At 39.7% G+C, this 19922-nt stretch overlaps 1 protein-coding gene across 1 annotated transcript in view; it reads right to left on the bottom strand.

The window, feature by feature from the left end:
* Positions 1 to 744: 744 nt before the first annotated feature.
* TMEM63A (transmembrane protein 63A) overlaps positions 745 to 19922 on the bottom strand; it is a 29326-nt gene continuing 10148 nt past the window's right edge. The window contains exons 8-23 of the mRNA XM_054290264.1: positions 19219 to 19327; positions 18744 to 18814; positions 17979 to 18059; positions 17202 to 17325; positions 16718 to 16851; positions 14338 to 14475; positions 13039 to 13192; positions 12197 to 12303; positions 10550 to 10636; positions 9844 to 9906; positions 8854 to 9016; positions 7891 to 7996; positions 6767 to 6934; positions 2991 to 3106; positions 2045 to 2107; positions 745 to 1308 (exon numbers count right to left, since the gene is read on the bottom strand). Of these exons, the coding sequence (XP_054146239.1) occupies positions 1138 to 1308; positions 2045 to 2107; positions 2991 to 3106; positions 6767 to 6934; positions 7891 to 7996; positions 8854 to 9016; positions 9844 to 9906; positions 10550 to 10636; positions 12197 to 12303; positions 13039 to 13192; positions 14338 to 14475; positions 16718 to 16851; positions 17202 to 17325; positions 17979 to 18059; positions 18744 to 18814; positions 19219 to 19327 (1855 nt within the window). The 3' untranslated portion in view covers positions 745 to 1137. The remainder of the gene's footprint in view (positions 1309 to 2044; positions 2108 to 2990; positions 3107 to 6766; positions 6935 to 7890; positions 7997 to 8853; positions 9017 to 9843; positions 9907 to 10549; positions 10637 to 12196; positions 12304 to 13038; positions 13193 to 14337; positions 14476 to 16717; positions 16852 to 17201; positions 17326 to 17978; positions 18060 to 18743; positions 18815 to 19218; positions 19328 to 19922) is intronic.

The following is a 19922-nucleotide window of genomic DNA, read 5'->3' as shown; positions in this document are numbered from 1 at the left end:
TCCTACCCATAGGTTACCAAGATTCATCCCCTAGAGAAATCCAAAAGTATTCAAACTCCTCATGGGACATTCTGTCATCCTAAGGCTTGTGGCAGTGCTCTTATGAAGAGTTCATGACCATGCTGTAAGGCAGCCAGCAAAAGGACTGTTTCAACACACAGAGAAAAGAATAAATAAATCAAGACAGCCTGAAATTTTTCTAAACTCAGTGTTTTATTGCTCTGTGATTATTAGTTACACTTTGACACATTGCACTTCAGAATAGATTAGCACCTACTACATAATTTAAAAACTTAGTATCTTACAACTCATATAATTGGCACGATAGAGAAAACCCAGAGATCTGTCATTTTAACCCAAGACTAAAAGAGATAAAATGTTTACATCCTTTACTGTTGGCAGGTGAGCTTTCGTTGTGGAAGCCCTTAAAAATAGTGAACAGAAACTAAGAACCTAAATGCCCTCCAAAAATATATAAAAACAGTATCAGATAAATCACTCCCTTCTTTACACCAGTCTTTTTGCTTTGGTACTTTTAGTACCCAAGTGCACAGTTATTCCCTCATCTCTTTCAAGGAAAAAAAAGGTAACATGATCAAAACTATGCTGACTACTTTGGGTGAAAAGAGGAGAGACTCCCACACACCATTCTCAGCACCCACACAAACAGTATTTTCATCAGAAGTGGCATTGTCTCAGGATTTAACACACCCCAAGAGGTTTATAAATAATAAATTCTGGAGCTTTTTAAAAAGGGAAGAATTATTTGAATAAATAAATGACAGCTGTAATAGCTGCATTGGCTTTGGTGACCAGTTATCTATATGCAGCATAAGTTATCTTCATAAGGCAAGTGGTGAGCTAGCAGAAGTGAAGTCCCTGAGGATCAGCATCTCCACGTTCAACTTATTTGTTTCACAACGTGTGTAGACAGCCTGGAAAACAATCAGTCCCAAGGCATCTGCTTTTTAATCTCCCAGCACAGCTGCAGACCACACAATGAATTATTTCTGTACCTTTTCTGCAGTCAGGAATACATAAATAACGCCGAATACTGAGGAGGAGGAGGAGGCAGGGAATTAGTTCAGCTAAACCTGGGCCAAGTGCTCCACCTTGTGTTGGTGCTCACAACACAGCTCAGAGCGACGCTCCCGGTGCCTGCTCCACCCCTGCAGGTCCTGCGCTGTAGTTTCTGATCCCTTCTGCCTGGGAAGAGGTGTTGTCCATGGTGCCGTAGGACTGCTGCTCCGCGGGGGCCAGCACGGTCCTTTCGGTGGGGTGGGCACGCAGAACCTGCGGGACGTACATCTGAAATCACAAGTGAGGGCTTTTAGTGGTCTCTCCAACACAGTGCTGTGAGATGGGATAGCTGGAGGCAGTCCTGCAAGACTCTGAACATCTGCACACATTTAAGGCACAAAATCTCCTTCTATCTCAAGGTGTTGCTGCTTTACAGACATGCTAGAAAAGGTCAAAGTCAGGAAATAACAGTTTAACAACAAGCAAGGAAACAGAGGCCAAAAGCTTCTCCTACTCAGGAGAACTTTCCCCTTGTCACTCTTCTCTTCATCCTTTTGCCATTCTTCACTTTAACACCTCAGGCCTTTTGCACCCTGCTGGAGGCTTCCTGGTGCAACACTCCCCTGCATCTCTTGACTGTGGCACCAAGGCCTTTCCTCCTGTCTCAGTCCTACATCCTTCTCAGTGACATGGCAAGCAAGACCTGCCACATGTCACAACATTCAGAACTGCATTGGCAGCTGTCCAGATGTGAGGCTCTGTCTGGGGCAGGGCACAGAACACAGCACACAGAGCTGCTGGAAGCAGAGTGTCTCAGCTGCTCCTAAAACCAAAGGTACTTCTGGAACATCACCTGGGAGCAGCAAGGAGCCCAGCTGCAGAACTCTCTGGTCCCACATGCACGTGGCAAATCCCACAATCCATGCAGAATAATAAGTGCTACACAAGCTCTTTGGTAAGCAGGGTGAGAAATTAGGCTTTTCTAGGAAAAGTAAGGGAATATTAGTAACTCTTAGGTTCTTACAGAAGATGTTGGGACTGTTGGTACATCTGTGTCCTTTCCTCTTTCACCTTGTGTGTCTTCAATCTGTAACCAGCAATAGGTGGGGAAAGAGAGAGAGAGAGAGAGAGAACATCAAACTGGTGAGTGAAAACAACACACACATCATGGGCACCCAAAACCTGCACAGACAGACCTCAGTGCAGTTCTGGCACTCTCTGCACCAGTCTTTCTACACAGAATCATAGAAAGGTTTGGCTTAGAAGGGACCTTAGAGATCATTGAGCTCCAAGCCCCTGCCATGGGCAAAACCACCTTCCACTAGACCAGGTTGCTCCAAGTTCCATCCACCCTGGCCTTGAACACTTTCAGGGATGGGGCATCCTCACCATCACTGAGCAGCCTGTGTTAGTGCCTCAGCAACCTTACAGCAAAGAATTTCTTACTTAGCTAACCTAAACCTACTGTCAGTTTAAAGCCATTCCCTCTTGTCCTCTCTTGTAAAAAGTCTCTCTCTACATTTTTTTGTAGGCTCCCTGAAAGGAAAGCCTTTTTTTGGAAGGTTGCAATTAGGTCAGCCCAGGTTGAACATTCCCAATTCTCTCAGCCTGGCCCCATAGCAGAGGTGCTCCATCCCTCTGGTCATCTTGGTTGTAATCTCTGGATTTGCTCCAAGAGGTCCCTGTCCTTCCTTGTGCTGGAACCCCAGAGCTGGATGCAGCCCTGCAGAGGGGCAGAATCCCCTCCCTCAACCTCCCCACACTGCTGGGGATGCAGCCCAGCATCCTTTTTCCGTACTACTCTTTTCTCTCAAATTCAGTTCCTGCAGACACAGAGATTTCCCACTCTGCCAAGCAGCCCACCTGTACTACAGGCTCTCAGCAGGAAGGGAGGGACAACCCACCAGGAAAAGCTGGTGCTCCATCAGGCACACAGGGAGGTGCTGAAAGGACAGGTATCCATCACTTACCCTATAATTCAGTGGGCTCAGGTACTTGAAACAGCCAAAACAAGTGTAAGCCAAGCAAATAACAATGGTGATGTTGACAACCAGCAAGGTAAACATTGTTGTAGGTGCTTTAAAACCTAGAAAAATATCCAAAGAATAAAATAAAAAAACACATAGCAGAAAAATCCAACAAAAGCAAAAAAAGCCTTTATTTATCCTCCTCATTTTCAGAAGCTTCATGGATTTTTTTTTTTCTTAGAGGAATGGGCAGCCCATTTCCAGCCACAAACAAGAGAATGTCATTATACACTAAGTTCTCCCCCTTTTCCTAGGGGCCAAGAAATGTTGCTGTAATACCTAAATGATAGACAAGACTCAGAGTAATTCTCCTCCCTCATTCATCCATTCTGGACCCAGTTCTTAAGTATTTTCATTAATGATCTGTGAAATATAATATTAATTGCATAGATTAATTATGATGATGGCACCAAATTGGATGGTTTGCCATCAACTCAAAGGGATGGAGGTAAGGCAAGAGCAGAATCAAAATGGTCTTGGTACATAAAATTATTCCATTTTCTTTAAAGGATCAAAACAAACAAACAAAAAAACCAACAGCAAGATAAAACTGTATGTAGAAAACAGGAAATAAGCACAATTTGGAAGGAAAAATAAATGTAGATATGAGGGATAACAATAGCACTGCAGCATACAAGTGCTGGAAAGTGGGATGGTATCAAAGAACATGGGAAGAGAGGAAAATGAAAAAAAAGACAAGTCTCTGGCACCTATACAAAACAATAGATAGTCTTGTCTACAACAAAATGGATAGTCTTGTCTACAATAAAATATGAGCAGAACTGGGAAGAATCCAAGGAAAAAGATCAAGAGAAGGAACAGTAAATATGAACTAGGCTGATAGGGAAGTTTTAATTCAGGGAAAGTGTAATAAACTATAGGAAAGGACATGGGTGCCTAGCATGGAAAAAGTATTAAAGATTACAGTGACTTCTTATTTTCCAGAGTCACTAGGGAAATATTCTAAAGAAATTAATCTCATTTTGCAGTAAAGATGACTTGAATGGAATATTAGGAAAAAGCAAACATCACTGCAAGCCCTAACTGTTTCCAAGCTTCTTCAGACAAAAGAGGCAACACCAACTCTCAGACATTTTTGTGGTAACCCCAGCATGTGCAGTGGCACAGAATAGAGAAGTTTTACACTTCAGCAGGTTATGGAAGCCCTGCACAGATCTGTTCACAAGGGGAAAACCACCACACACATGCAAAAAACAGAACCAAAAAAGCCCTACGAACACATCACTGTTCAAACCAAAAAAGGAAGTGAAAAAACCTCCCTAGGGGTATTCTGGAATGTCCTTCAGAGGAGGTTGTTTTTATAAGCACAGTATTTATCAGGTGGTGAGGTGTGTCTACACCAAAGCCAATGTATGGTGCAAAGCACAAGGCAAACAGCAGAGATTAGGGAAGGAAAAGTCTCCCACATCAGTTTTCCTTGCACTGTGTCCCCAGAACTGCCTGCCAACGGCTCTGGAGAACATGGGATTCAAGTGACTGTGCCAGGAGATGGGGCTTGAACTGCAGAGAGGCACAGTGATATAGGATGGATGGATGGGTGGATGGAGTAAAAGCTGAGAAAGAATACAGGCACTGAGAAGGAAAAAACTGAGTACAGCCTCTCACCTTCTGTGTGCAGTCAGGTGGTTTTTGATCCTGACTGAGAATTGGGGGAGAAGTTTTTCCAGCCTTATATTAATATATGAGGTGTGAGAAACCAGAGTATTGTCATTGGACTCTGCAGCCAGACTGAAACACCCATATCAAGCCAACCACAAAAGTCAATGACCAAGCAATCAAGGTTTACACCATAAACTGATCTATTTTGCAGATAAGGAAGCAGAGCTCTCTTTTCCTTCCTTCCTTCTTTTTGGCACAAGAAGCATCAATGAAATCAATGGAAATGAAATATAAGTATCAAATTCCTACCTCTCAGACTGCACTGTGCACTGACAAACCACTGAACAACATCCTGTAAACAGGATCCTCTACACTGACCAAGCCAAACATGCTAATCCAGCCTGTGTTTTCCATTATTTAAGGTCCCTGACAAATGATGGTTTTACCATGCAGAACCAGAAAACATTATAATAAAGATTTAATTTTTACTTCACCAGGATTTCCTTCCTATCAATTAAAGAGGTGCATCAGATGCTGAGTGCTTGGAGTTGATTTTTCTAAAGCATGCTCTAGAAATTCTCCTAGTAATTTAGAGGACCAGATTTATTGGTCTTCCTGGTTGCAAAAGCTGCTCTCAAAACAAGGGAAAAAACAAGCTCTCAAACATACAAGTAATGCAGGAACATCTATTCAAATCCAAGGACAGCCTGAAGCAATAGCTCCACGTGCATCCACAGGGAGTTTTCCATCTCCCTAAAGTTGGATGACAGCCTGTCAACAACAACACCTTTCTGACTGCTGGTCAAAAATGCTAAAAAACACAATGCAGATGTAATCATCTGTAATGAGGGCACAATGCAGTCAGCTATCAGGAGTTTCCTTCTAAAGAAGGGGAACCCAACCCTTCCAGCATCACTGACATTTCCATTCCATGCCAAATGCTTTCTCCTGTATCATGGATAAAAACCCATAAGGTGTTGCCCACCTTTTTCTGACATCAAAGCTGTTGGTACAGCACAGCCAATGCAATCATTGCCAATACAAGCAAAACACAGAATGTTTGTATTTTAAAGATAAATTACATATAAAACATGAGGTTTTAAACTCCAATGTGGGGAAGAGAGTCACCATCTCACTGCAGTCTTCCATGTAAAATATGATGGATGATGTAGAACACACAAGGACTACCATTAGCCAACATTTTAGCATTTTTTCCTAAGAGATGGCTGTACAAACCAGACAAATTAAACTTATGCCCAGGCTGCACAAATGCAGGTAGTGAAGCCAGTGTTCATCTCACTATAAAGAGCTAATTCTGAGTAGATTTTTGTTCTATGTAATGATTTTTACTGTCTGTCACTTCACAGCCCAACTGGCCAATTCCAGATGTTTGATTAAAGGAATACATGATCTTTTAAGGAATACTGATTTAAGGAATACATGATCTTTTAAGGAATACTGATTTAAGGAATGCATGATCTCCTGTGAAATGAAGGAACACAGAGCCTCATGCTAACAGTTTAATGTATCAGCCATCTCCATCAAGGGCTCTTGTGCAAATCTTGTGTAGTTCACAGAAAATCACCATGACTCCCCCTTTAGGGAAGGAAATAGGAAAGTCCACAAAGCTTATGAAAGCTTTATGAGAGCTCACATCTAATTCAGGGATGCTGGCAAGAGAGCTGGGAGCAGCTTCCAGGTGGAAACAGGTTCATACTCACCTGCCACAGACATATTTTCTGAAAAATCCTTTTGCAGGATCTTTTCTCCTGAGAAGCTGGGAAGCTTCAGCTTCTCCATGTTTTGCTGCTTTGGAATGTGATTTGGAGAATTGTTTACCCACCATGCGAATTGTTTTTACTTGATGACCAATGACAGCCAGCTGTGTTGAGGCTGTGAGCAGTCACAAGATTTTATTATTAATTCCTTTCTTTTCTACCCTTCTGATGTCTCCTTTCTCTTTCTTTAATATAGTTTTAGTATATAATTTTCTTTTAATATAATATATATCATAAAATAATAAATCAGCCTTCTGAAACATGGAGTCAAGATTCTCATCTCTTCCCTCATCCTGGGGACTCAGACACCACCACACTTACCCAGCCTCACAAATGAGTAAAAATAGAGCCAGAAAAGGCAGAGGATGGGAGCTGCCAGGGCCTGATTGACAGCTGCAAAGTGCATCTTCTTCTCCAGCTTGGCAGGGAGATAGGCATAGTAGAGGTTGTGACGGTCCACCATGTGCTTCAGGAGGATGTAGATCAAACCTGGCAGGGAAAACAGCAGAGCCAAGCAGAGGCTGTTGGAGGTTTGATAAAAAGCAGCAACTCTGTGAAGGGATCTGCACTAACCAAGTGAGTGGATCAGCCCAGACATGAGAGGGGTACAGCTGCAGGACAGCACCTGCTCCTGAAGCTTAGCAGCTGAGCTTGTTGTGTCTCCATCCCTCCCCTCTCCTCACACTTCTCTGTCTCTGTGGTGCCTCTTGTGCTCCCAGGGAGAGCCCAGAGCTCCTTCCAGGTGCTGCCACATGAGGCCAAGCCAGAAAGGAAGATTTCCCATCTCCCCTTGCACTGCTGCTGGTAAGGAAGGCATGACAGTGGCTCAACATCTCCCTCTCAGCCCTCACCAGATTGATGACTGGATTTCAAGTCAGCTATTCCTTATCCAAACAAACAGCAACTGCTGTGGCAGCTATGAATTGCAGCAGCTCTGGGATGCAGTGGCACATTCAGATATTTACAACTGCACACAAAATGAAATGTAAGTAAATATCAATTACATTGTTACAGAAAAATTGGCCACATTCTCCCAATAATAACGTTGTTGATTAAACCAGTTCTGAAAAATATCTAATTTAGATAATTATCTTGTATCTAGCTCTGTAAAGTTTCAGATTAGAAAATGAAAATACCAACTATATAAAATTATTTAGTACTACTTATGTCTGATCTAAACCCCTAACTACCAAAGCCAGTACACTCAAATTTGAGAAATAAAATAAACATCTAATAGATATTAAATGTATTTTCAACTTCTAAAGCAGTACAAGAGCTAAGTAATTCATCATCTTTTTCACTGTTCTTCCACAAGAAGGGAAGGAAACTTGGATCCAAGTCCTAAGGATTATCAGCATTTGAATGGCAATAAGAACACTGAGCTGAGCCTTCCAAACTTCCCACATGCCCCATGTCACTCCCACAGTGCCCACTGGAATACTCACCAAAAGGGACAATGATGGGACATGTGATGCTGTAGGCCATGATGACAGTGAACACACACAGCATCCAGGCATACATTGCTCCAAATTCATATTCAAATGCCTGTTGCTAGGAACAAAAACAAAACACCCAAAACTCTCAAGTCATCCATCAATGTGTCAGGAGTTAAGAATAGATTCCCTAAAGCAACAATTCACTTTATCTTATTCATTCTGAGAGATCAGTTATTTCCCTAAGAGGCAGAAATTATATAATTAGAGGAAGTATTTTGTGTTTTTATTACCTGGACATACAGAAAAGATGCTGTTTCTTTCTTAGCCTTAAAGTAATTTCTCAGAGAATCTGCATCTACAAAAAGCAGCTCCTTAAAATCACAAGGCAGAAAATAATTGTGCCAGACTCAGTACCTTCACCTTACTGTGGTAGCTACATACAGGCTTAAGTTCCCATAGTAACACCTGGAATTTCAAGCTATGGGATGACACTTCACCTGGAAGTGAAAGTCCACCTCTTAAAATGGAATATAGGCAAAAATATATATTTTGCTAGGTGTATGTTCAGTTTAAAGCAAGTTGTACACACCTGATGGCTGACAGAAGAAACTAACTCTAGACAGTTTTAAACAAAAAAAACACCCCTGAAGTTCAGACTGTAAGATAAAATCAGAACTATTCTATAAAATCCAAACCATAAAACTCTGACTTAGAGCTATGAAGAGACTGATACCTGAAACTCAAGAGCCTGGATTTTGATTTTTGACCATCTCTGACTGGAATAAATCCCTCCCTGCTATCTGTGCTGTGAATGAAGGGAATATGAACCTGCCGCGGACAAGCGAAACAAAGGCTAAAAAAAACAAAACAAGTCAGGAGATGATAGTTAATGGTATGAAGGATGGGTGCTGCCAGTGTTTCTGACAAGGATCAGCCATTGAAATGCCTCCTGCTCAGGAGGGGCTCCAGTACCTGTTTGATGTTTTTCCTCTCTGCTGTGGACTTGGCCATGATCATGCGAATGGTGTAGAGGATGAGCCCCGGCAGGCGCAGCAGCTCCATCCCATTGCCCACGAAGGCTGAGGCAATCACATAGTTCACAAAGAAGGCTCCCTGGTCAGGCAGGAAAACACATCTGCCAGGAAAGACACCAGACACTGGCTGGGAGGAAGGCAAGCAAACACTGGAGGTGTACAATGCATCCTTATTGCCTTTGGAAATCTCTTACGGTAAGGATAAGCACTGTGTAGGTTAGGAAGGGGCCAGCAGAACTTCTGATAACCTTGCTGTAAAAAAACACTGCACAATGCACACTACAAATGCAGCCAGGGGAGGATGTAAGAGCCTGGCTGAGTTGCAGTTCAGATAAGGAATAATCTGCTCAGCCACCTGATGGGTGGCTGAGAGCAGACAAGAGCATCATCTGATGTCTGCAACAGCAACCTGACACAAGATGAGATAAGACTGCAATAGAATAATTATCTCTCCTAATTTAGTAACTCCTAATTGTCTTCCTGTTACCAATTTTGAAACTGCATTTGGAAATCTATATCCTAATAATTGCATTCTATTCTTTCCCTCCAGGCACAGGAACTTAAAATAATCAATATCTGCAAATTTTCAATCTTATGTGTATAAAAACATGTTTTTCAGAAAGAGAACTGCTGCAGCTCTTTGGTCTCACTGTAATCCTTGAGAAGATCCACTGTCAATGATATGCAACAATCCTCCTCCAATTCCAATATCTTATCATCCTTTCTGTGAAGAAATTTTTTCTCATGTCCAACCTTATTGTCTCCTCCCCTTATTCAGAAGCTCAACATCATCTCAAAGTAGCAACCCTGAGCAAATTTTAATAAGCATTGACCAAGGACATTAAAAAGCAAAAAAAAATATCTTAAGTCCTAAGTATTTCTTTACACAGGAATAGCAAAGAGAGAAAATTATTTAGCTGATACTTACTCCAGCCTAACTGCAGAATCAGAGGATTCTCTGTCAAAGAGCCAGCGGAAAAAGAAATCCAGACTGAAAGAAAGATGGTGAATGTAATTCAGTCTCCCACACCTTAGTTCTGTTTAAAAATGCTTCTCTTTTTGAGCAGCTTAAGTCAAGATAGTATAGAAAGAATTTAGTATAGCATAGAAAGAATTTAAGCAAGTAATCTAAACACTACTTCAGCTTTATCACAGTTAGATATAAGAAATAAGGAAAAAGGTACAAAATTAAACAGAACAAAAATATCTGCCTCATATTAAAGTTTTATTATTAATTTTTAGCAATTATTATACAGAGAGGACAAATACATGTCATCCAGGGAAACAGTCAAAAACTGTAAAGGTGGGAAAAAAGGACAACTGAAGTATAAGACACAGTCAGGAAACTTGGCTCTCAGCTATAAAGGTGAGTATGGGAAACTTTTAATTAGCCATTGATCTTACAAGGTCTTAAATCTCTTTGTTAAAAGAAAAGCCAGGCTTTGGAAACTGTTAAGGGCTCTGAGGATCCCAGATGTAAGATGAATATTGAAACCTAATGTGCAATGATAACTTAACAACACACACTGAGGGAGTGGGGGTACGTTGGCTATACCTCACAACTAGAAAACACAAGTAAAATGTCTCATTATAAAAGCACTCAGCCATTATCTCAATAAACTATGATTCTTTACCTGGTCAGACCAAGGGAAGGCAGAATCAATACCATGAAGATCAAAAAAATGTAGACTTTATGCATCATTATTCTGTTCTCTGCAGATCTATCAACATAAAAGGGCACTGAGTGAGAAGCTCATACAAAAAGCTGCCACATATGAAGGATCTTTCCTGGACAATGCCAGACTTGTCAGTCTCCCATCTTCCCCTACCATATCACATTGCTACCAGATAAAAACCAAACATCTCTGAGATATTCACCAATATGGACCAAGCAGAATTTCAGTACCTTCTTGGGCAACAAAAATCTTACTGAATGTTAATCCAGGAAGATTTTTTTTGTATAAAAGTGTTGCAAGTAGTTTTTCTTTGTATAAAAACAAACAATGACTACAATGTACAAGCACAGCTGGTCTCTCACCCAAAGACACCTTGGAAAGAAACTGCTCTTCAAGTGCCATGCCAGGAGGGATTAAGCAGTTCAGAAAAAGGCACCACTGCCAAGAAACCAGACACTTAGACAAGCTCCCTGTCAGGTGTCAAGTCTTGGAGAACACCATGACACTACAAATGCTATCCCCCACTAGAGCAGCAGGAACATGGATCCAGTGACAGCTTGTTGCCAGAAAAGTGGAGCTCTGTGAACACTTCAGACTCCTAGAGGTGGCATCTGATAGGGCTTTAAAACCACAGGGGTTTTATTGTAGGAACACTTGGGCACTGTGAGAGCCATCAGTGTAACTGAAATCAGACCTGTGATCTCTAGTAACTTCAGAAAATTATTTTAACTGATGGAGAAGGGCACAAAGTTCATGTGTGCAGCACAGCTACCAAAACAAAGATGATGAAAAGCATCCAACTGTGACAAATAAACAATAGACTCTAGAAATGGTGTCTTAGAAAAGCATTGTATAAAAATTCAAAAGCAAAACCACCAAATTTGCCTTAGACAATAAAAACAAACAATGTCAACAAGATTTATGGATAAAGACTGAGTGGAGTTGAGATTGAAGTGCCATGCTTTTATCTGTGTGTAGGTAAACAGGGCATCAATTCTGGTACTGCAAACCAAGCTGTGCTGAGTTCTCCAAGTGGGCTTGACATCTCTGGGTTGCCCCAGCTCAGAGTGAAAACCTTGCACCAACACATCTGCTGGGCCTCTGGCCCTATAAATCTTCTCAGATCACCACTGATGTCGAACAGACCTGAGCTGTGAAGCAGGACTTACATCCAGACCATTTTGTCATGCCAAACAAAAATATGCATGCCCTTTTTATAAGTTGTCAGCCTGGAGGGGATCCAAGCCACATGGCCAATCTTCCCAGAGAGCAAATTAATTATGGGATTTGAGGCACTTGCCATGCTCCTGTTGAAGCTACACCTCCTGAGCCTGCTCATCCAATTTTTTTTCTGATAAAACACAAAGAGGAGTGAGGTGGGGAGCAGGGGAAAGCACAAGCAAATCATGTGGTCACATTAGATTTGCTGTGTGGGTTACAAATTACCCAAACCCTGAAGTGTGGTTATAACACTAGAAAGCGACAAGAACAGGAAAGGTCTTGCTAGGAGAGGTCTGCAGATCTGAGAGCTCTGTGAAAGATCAGCACTTCATTTATCTCAGTAGTTCAGCTGATAAGGTAAAAACAGAGGGAAAAATTGCTTACTTTGTCCAGTGAGACTCCAGCAAAGTTGAGTAATAGACAATTGTTGGTAACAAAGCTGAGAAGGACCAGAGCAAGAGTGTTGGGAAAAACTGACTGATGACAGGATTCTAGAGGGGGAGGAAATAAGAATTAGTATTAAAAACACTTTAATGGTGGAACAGAGATTCTAATATTTTGCTTTTTGTAAATTACAACAGGATGAAGTGAAACAATTATATTCAGATAATCTTAAATTGAGTAATGAGTGCTTAGCACTGGCATGCAAGCCAAAAAACCCAAGTGAGATTTGGAATTAAATTCCATGAGAGTGCAATCTCACAAGTGATTTTTATGTAGTTTACACTAGCTTGGGGAAACATTTCAAAAGAATAGCTTGCAAGTTGCTTTACTGCAAGCAAACTAGGATCAGATATATATGTCATCTTGCTTTGAATCCTGTAAGCAAAAAAAACCAAAAACATTTTACCTCAGAGTTAAAAATCTGAATTTCCCCCTTATCACAAAAATCAAAATACAAGTTGGATTTGAAATTCCATTTTTTGCAAAGATTTTTGATTACAACATTTAAAATTATTTAAGTTTGGACTACAAATTTTTACCAAAAATATACATAAACATGTTATAATAATATAAAACCTCAGATAAAAATGACTTCAGACTGTTATCCAGGAACAAAAGAGGGCTAAACAACGGATTATGAACTTATGGTTTTAATCAGCAGCTACATAATTCCTGAGAATTTCAACTGAAGCTGTAAGGTAGGAATTTCAACTGAAGGAAAAACAATTTACCAAAATTTTGGTCTGATCCACAGCTATATCCAAACATATGGCAATACTCACATTAAGGTAGTGAATGGGTTTAGTGACATTGAACTTGTCCATGGTTGAGATGATTATGGAAGGAGTGGTAAGAAAAAACAGCACAATAAAAAGAAGCAAATTAATGCAAGCCCATCTAAACCACCATTTAAATCCACGCACTGAAAGATTTTTCCTGGAGAAAGAAATAAAAATAAAAGGGGCATTAAAACAAGGAGCAAGCATTTGCTGTTAAAAAAAGATATATACACTATCTGTCAAATAACAGGTGGCACTGCTTTTTCTAAACTGAGCTTTCAAAATTATATAACAAAGCACCACACAAGTTCCAGTTGCTGTTAGAAATGAAGAGAACTGTGCAAATTCTCTTGAATGATGCCATAAATTGTGCTTGCAGAAGAACATATCCAATCTTTCATTACACAAACACAATATCTAATCTAGGTAAGGTTTGGGATGAAACACTTGCATTGTTCAGTAATACGGAAGTGCTAAAAAGAAATGGAACAAGAAGAGACAGAGGACACAATTTCTTCAGGAATACCTATCAGAGGCAGAACCTACCAAAAAATTGTGATTTGAACTAAAATTTCAAATAATACATATCAGAGGCAGAACCTACCAAAAAAACTGGTTTGAAATAAAATTTCAAATTTGCAAACACTGCATCTCTTCCTGCCATATTAAAACAGCAACTATAGATTTTAAACAAGTAAAGTTCTTAAATGTTATTTGAGATGGTTGCCAAAAGGACTGGAATGATTTGAGCACCAGGCAAAGCCAAATATTCAGAACAAACAAAATAGGGATACAGAGGTTCAGTGACATCCCTGATTATGACAAGTCTTCTTGGCACATCCCTGGGTCCCTCTTCTTCAAGGTGAGGGGGAGAAAAGGAAAAGAACAGGAAGAAGACAGAGCAGAGTTTACAGAGTGGACCAAGTTATGCTCATCACATGGCAACTCAAAAATATACACATATTTTGAGGATACTCAGCACTAAAACCAAGTTGCTTCCCTCAGATCTTAACAGTACATGTGCACTCAAAAAAAGGAAATACTGAGGGAAAGATATAAACAGGATTGGGTTTCTTAAAAATTTTGGGGTGGAAAACTCTAGTCCATTACCCCAATAATATCCAAAGACCCCAGGGTCAATGAAGAACACCAGTAATGAAAATAAAGAGGCAGATCAGCCACATTCCAACACCACAAAGTTTTAGTTTATGGTTAAAAAAACCCACACTCATCCCTGTTTATCCTGTGCCCATTCTTATTCTGAATTCTCACCAACAAATGGGTGTAAGAGAGGAATCTTACCAACAAATATTCTCAGGGTAAGGAGCATATGTAACCTCCCAGCTGGATACACACAGCTCCCTGCTGTAGGGTGATGGCTGGGGCTCTCCTTTACACTTAATGCTCTGACATTTGCAGGCATTGAAGTCCTTAAGGATGCTGTGAGGAAGAAAAGGAAGATTTTTTCATTTTTTCACACCTGAAAATGCTAAATATGTAATGAGAAAGTCTGGGAATAGTGATAAAGGATTTTGGGTTTTTAAATTTATTTTAATAACCTGTGATCAAGATGGAGCTTAAACAACACTCTAATATATTATGCATTTATGACCATTATTTAAACAGCTGCTACCACAGGCCTGAGATCTGTTTTGTTAGAAATAAAACTTTTATTTAAAACTTATATATGTATATGGTTTAAACTGTTTACTGCTTCTACCAACATGAATAACAGCAATGAGTCATATTAAAAAAAAATTGAAAAATCAAAGCCTGAGAGCATTGGAAAAAATAAAAGACAGTTTCCTAAACACATCTTTACATAATACAGCTGTCTTCAAATCAAAGTAGACTAATGAAATGAGACTGCAGACTAATCTTTTACACTAGTATAAAAAACAGCCAATTTTGCCTTGAGTACCAATTCTCAGAAGAATTTTTAGCCTGCTATTATCCTCACAATTCAAAATATTAGCCTCTTTCACCCACTTCTAAAATAATCACAGTGCTTAATTCTATCTTCCAATATTATGAGTTGACTGACATTGAAAATTTAAAGAAAAAATTTAAACATGCCCAGAATAAATGCTATCAAAGATCTTTCAAAGGACAGCAGTAGAAGGGTGATGAACACATTCAGAAACTATTTTATTGCAGCAGCATAGAAACAATATATATTATATTTAGATGGGGTGATTCCAAAATCTGTGAACATGCTTTTTTCTCAGTTGTGGTCTTAACATAGACAGAGAACCACACACAAAAACACCAAACTAGCAAACACAACCCTCAACCCCTCCAGACCTTTTCCTTACCAGAATTCAAGCAGTGATGTCAGATTGCCAGCATCTTGCAGCAGCAAGTATTTAAGACAGTTGATTATTCTTTGATAGGTTATTTTTAAAAATACATTCAGAGCAAGTTTGAGCCATCATTTAAAAGCTTCTACAACCACCTGAGCCCCCAGAACCTCACTTCTGGTGTCCTGTTTCTCTCATCCTATTTCAGGGCTCTGCAGAGCAGAGCATCCTAAGGGCACCAAGTAACTTTCTAATTTGATGGGAGCCTCAGCTTCACACATAATTTAATCTAATTTCCCAGGGAATGGAGTCCACCACATTAATTCCAAGCTAAACAAACTAAAATATTTTCAGGTCTTGATGGCTGAACTCAGAGATGCCTGCAGTGCAGCTCAGAACACTTGTTCAAGCAGGGACCATCCCATCAAAATTGTACACAACACATCAGTAGCTACAGAAGGAACTTCAATGCTTATTTCTTCTTTTATTTTCACATCTCCAAATGTTATTTCATTACAAAATTAAAAGAGGAGGCAGATTTCATCACACAATCACTACTCAATGAAAGAGTAGCGAGCAAAACTTTCTCTGATATACCAAATCCTTACAAGAAATTCTACATCCTGGACTTCCTTGAAAAACAGCCTCAAAAACTGTCTCTCTAACATGACTTGAATAGCAAAAAAATGCAGACAATTTAAACTACAGAGGCTAAGAACAGAAAAAAGCATGATGTGTTATGTTGCAATACAAATATTATCCTGCTTTCCTTTACCCATTTTGTGTTAGCAAAAGATGTTTACAAAATGCCAACAGAACATGGGAGGCTACACATATTTTTCTCTGCAAATGACTGAATAAAAGCACAAAACAACTTCTGCTATTAGGTCTAAGCATATATCTATAACAGCAGGTAAGAGATTTACAGAATTTGTGTATCTCTCACCTGTGTCCAGGTCCCTCACTGAGCCTACCTGCTGAGATGACTTAACTGGCTGTAATTTGTACCCACTCTGAGAGTTTGGTAATTGGACCATTTGCACAGCAGGAAATGGAGTTGTCAGTAACTCATATTCAAGAACCAATTAGTCTGGCCTCCTAAAACCTACCCTGATGGACTGGATCCCACACAGAAGAGAAAGGCTCTTTAGCCCATTAAATGTCCCAAGCCTTTTAGTCCTTTAGGTAATTTCTTCATTCAAAGCATAGAGGCTAAAACACATTTATGGAAAAACTTACCAGAAAGCAAAGCAGAGCAAATCCACAGAATGGTGAAAAAGAAGAAAGGAAGAACCAACATAAGCAAACAAGGGACATAAACAAGAGATCATTTGTACTATTTTAGTAAAAAAAGAGCAAACAAGACAATGGACAAAACTTACTAGGTTGCCATGGATTTCTCTTGAAATGTTACAAAGGCCATTCCCAGTGGGTTATTATGAACAGCTTGTTCCTCTTTTGAATATTCTTCCTCAAGTTCATTTCTAACTTTGGTATAATAATCTACAGCATCCTCCTGTGGGGAAATTGATGGCTGTTAGATGCAATGTACCAGATGGCCAATATCCTCAATAACACACAGCTTACACAAACCATGGCCACCCTTCCTCAGGCCACTCCCACAAATTACAAATCATGCCACAAGGCAAGGACAACAGGAAGATTTTCTTCTACTTCAGTTTGTGCACAAAGATTACATTTCAAAAGTTTCAGGGAATTCCTTTTCTGTGCAGTACAAGAACATGGCAGATAAGCTATGAATGGATAAAGAATTTTCTGAAGGTCAATGAAACATGACACAAACACTATTTTCTACTCCTCTAATAACCTACTTATCTATAACTAGAGAAGAACAGAATCTCTTACCCTTTCACATCCTCTCATTTCACAGCAGCAGAATTGACCACATGGCTTAGGGTTGATTTGGACTCTCTTGCCATATTTCTGATGCAGGTGTTCATAGTAAATCAGGCTTTTTTCTGCCTGTTTTCTGCACAAAAAGAAATACATCCATAACATTTTGCAAGAGAACAGTATCAACATCAAGCTTTAAAAGATTATAATCCCTGAGAGGAAAAAATTATGCCAGGGACTGATAGCAAATTAATCAGTCACCAAAGATATTTACATGCAGTTTATTTTGGTTACTTATAAAATTATTTGTGAGTTTGTATAATCATTATACAGCCTACATGTAGTGAAGTTCTAGGACTACTCACTACTTGTAGTGAGGGTCCAGGAAAAATAACAACCCAATTTTATTTTTGAGAGCCCAGAAGACAACATTTGTCTCTCCTGTGATCAGCACCTCCGGCCAAAGAAGCAGGGTTAACAGTTATTAATTCAATAGTTCAATTTTTCACTTTGCCTGTCTATAAATAACTAAGTACATACATACATACATAAATAATCAGCAAGTCAAAACTTAACTTAGGCAACACACAACATGTCACACCAACAAGAGATGGGCTGAGCCCCATAAATCCCTTTAAAACACAGCTGAATCTAACTGAAGTCCAGAACTTGAAGAGCAGAATCCACCTTTAGGATGCACCAGGTCAGTGCTGCTGGTGCATGTTGATTAAGCCTAGCAAAACATTCAAAGAATTATGCTAAATTTGTGTAGGTTACAAAAACAAGTACCTTTTTTTGAAAAGGTTAATAAGCCTGGCTACATCATAACACAGCTGGACCTCCAGCACAGTGCAGGTTGGGTAGGCATCTCTGAAAGGAAGCAGCACATGAGAACCATAAGAACAGAAAGTAGAGTGAAGAAACTGTTTCAAGAGCAGCACTGGAATCTAACTGACAACTCATCACTCATTTCATTTCTGAATGAGGTATCAGAGAGCACAGACTTCCACAGACAGCCATTGGAAGGCACTCAATATGAGATGCACAGCTTTATTCCAAGTAAAAGTTGTGTGGGAGCATGACTGGAAAGTGTGGATACACAGACACTTGCTTAAATACTGATTTAAAGATCAGTTAACTATTGATTGAAATATAATCTTTTCTGAATTTTAAAATTTATCTGCTTGGGCAGGGAAAACTACCAGGGGAATTCTACACCTCCCATTCCTAAACAAAGATGGAAAGAAACTTTTTACAAGGGCATGTAGTGGCAGCATAAGGGAGAATGACTTCAAACAAAAAGGAAATAGGTTTAGGTTTGATATTAGGAGGAACTTCTTCACTGTGAGGGCAGTGAGGCCCTGGAACAGAGAAGTTGTGGATGCCTCATACCTGGAAGTGTTCAGGGTCATGTTGGATGGGGTTCTGAGCAACCTGGTCTAGTGGAAGGTGTCCCTGCCCATGGCAGGGAATTGGAACTTGATGATTTTAAAGGCCCCTTCCAAGACAAACCATTCCATGACTCCAATGTTAGCACTCAAGTGTGGGACTTACGTGAAATGGTTTTGCACAATCTCTTCACTGGCATTTTTTGGAAGACCAGTTATGAACAAAGTGCACTTAACCTGGGAGAGAAAATGTAATTACATTTTGTATATACAATCAAAATTACATTTTGATAAAACACATTACAAAAGAGAAAACAAGAATATAAAGAAGGCCAAGACACAGCACAGTTAGCTGTGTAGTAGAGCAGGAAAAAAGGTAGGTAATTCTGATTTTGGTGGGAGCTCATCTATTTAAGACAGCACCTTCTACACTGGTAATAAGTTACAGCAAAATTTCACAAATCCCTCCCCAATCCCCTTCTCTCCATTTGTTTTCACAATTCACTCAGTAGAGCATTGCTTTCAGTCAATTCCTTCACTTTTATGTTACATTCTAGCAGGCAGGAGGCACCTTAGCAATTTTCTTTTTTAGCATTATCCATTGGCAAATACACTTTTTTCACTCCAATACAGACACTTACTATGTTTTCCTCTTTATATGTGACATACTTCATGTGATGTCTCATGAAGACAACAGTCAGAATCAGGTAAACAACAGCAAAAACTGTGTGCAGCCAAAGAAGATTATTGCTGTCAGACAAAACAGAAATATGAGAAATAGGAAGAACCAGTTGTTCAGCTGATAGAAGCAGCCATCAGAATGATAATCAGATCAAAACCTCCCACTGAACACAAAATAAGGAAAAAAGTTGGTAGTCAGTCACACCTATGCAGATGCCTTGGACAACCAACAGGATTATTTGCTTCTCATAAAATTCTATGGGTCATGGAGCTAAAAAGAAAACAGATGCTCTATGACACGGACATATTTAGGCAGTGTTTGGGTTTTACTTTCTCATTCAGATGACATATATGACATATGATGCTATTTGCCAAAATGTTTGTTATTTGCTTTATTATTCACTGTGCTGAGTGCATAATTAAACTCTCCCTGAACATAATCCCTACTCAAATTGAAAACAGCCTCATATAGGGAGGAAATTCTGCTCTTCTGAAAGCTCCTTCTTCAAAGCTTACAGAAGTTCTGTTCTGTGAACAGCTCTTCAGTTTTGTGAAGAGCATTAATAATTGCAATTAAACTAAAATACAGGAACCTATTTTACAGGTTAAAAAAATCCCCATTAGTTACTTGGTTTCATAACATGGTTAAACAAAACAGAAATTT

Source organism: Melozone crissalis, unplaced genomic scaffold (assembly GCF_028551555.1).
Source record: "Melozone crissalis strain CALT ecotype California unplaced genomic scaffold, PUWL_Pcris_2 ptg000081l_1, whole genome shotgun sequence".
Classification (NCBI taxonomy): Eukaryota; Metazoa; Chordata; class Aves; order Passeriformes; family Passerellidae; genus Melozone; species Melozone crissalis.
The sequence above is the reverse complement of the archived record's forward strand: the minus strand, read 5'-3'. Positions and strand labels throughout refer to the sequence as shown.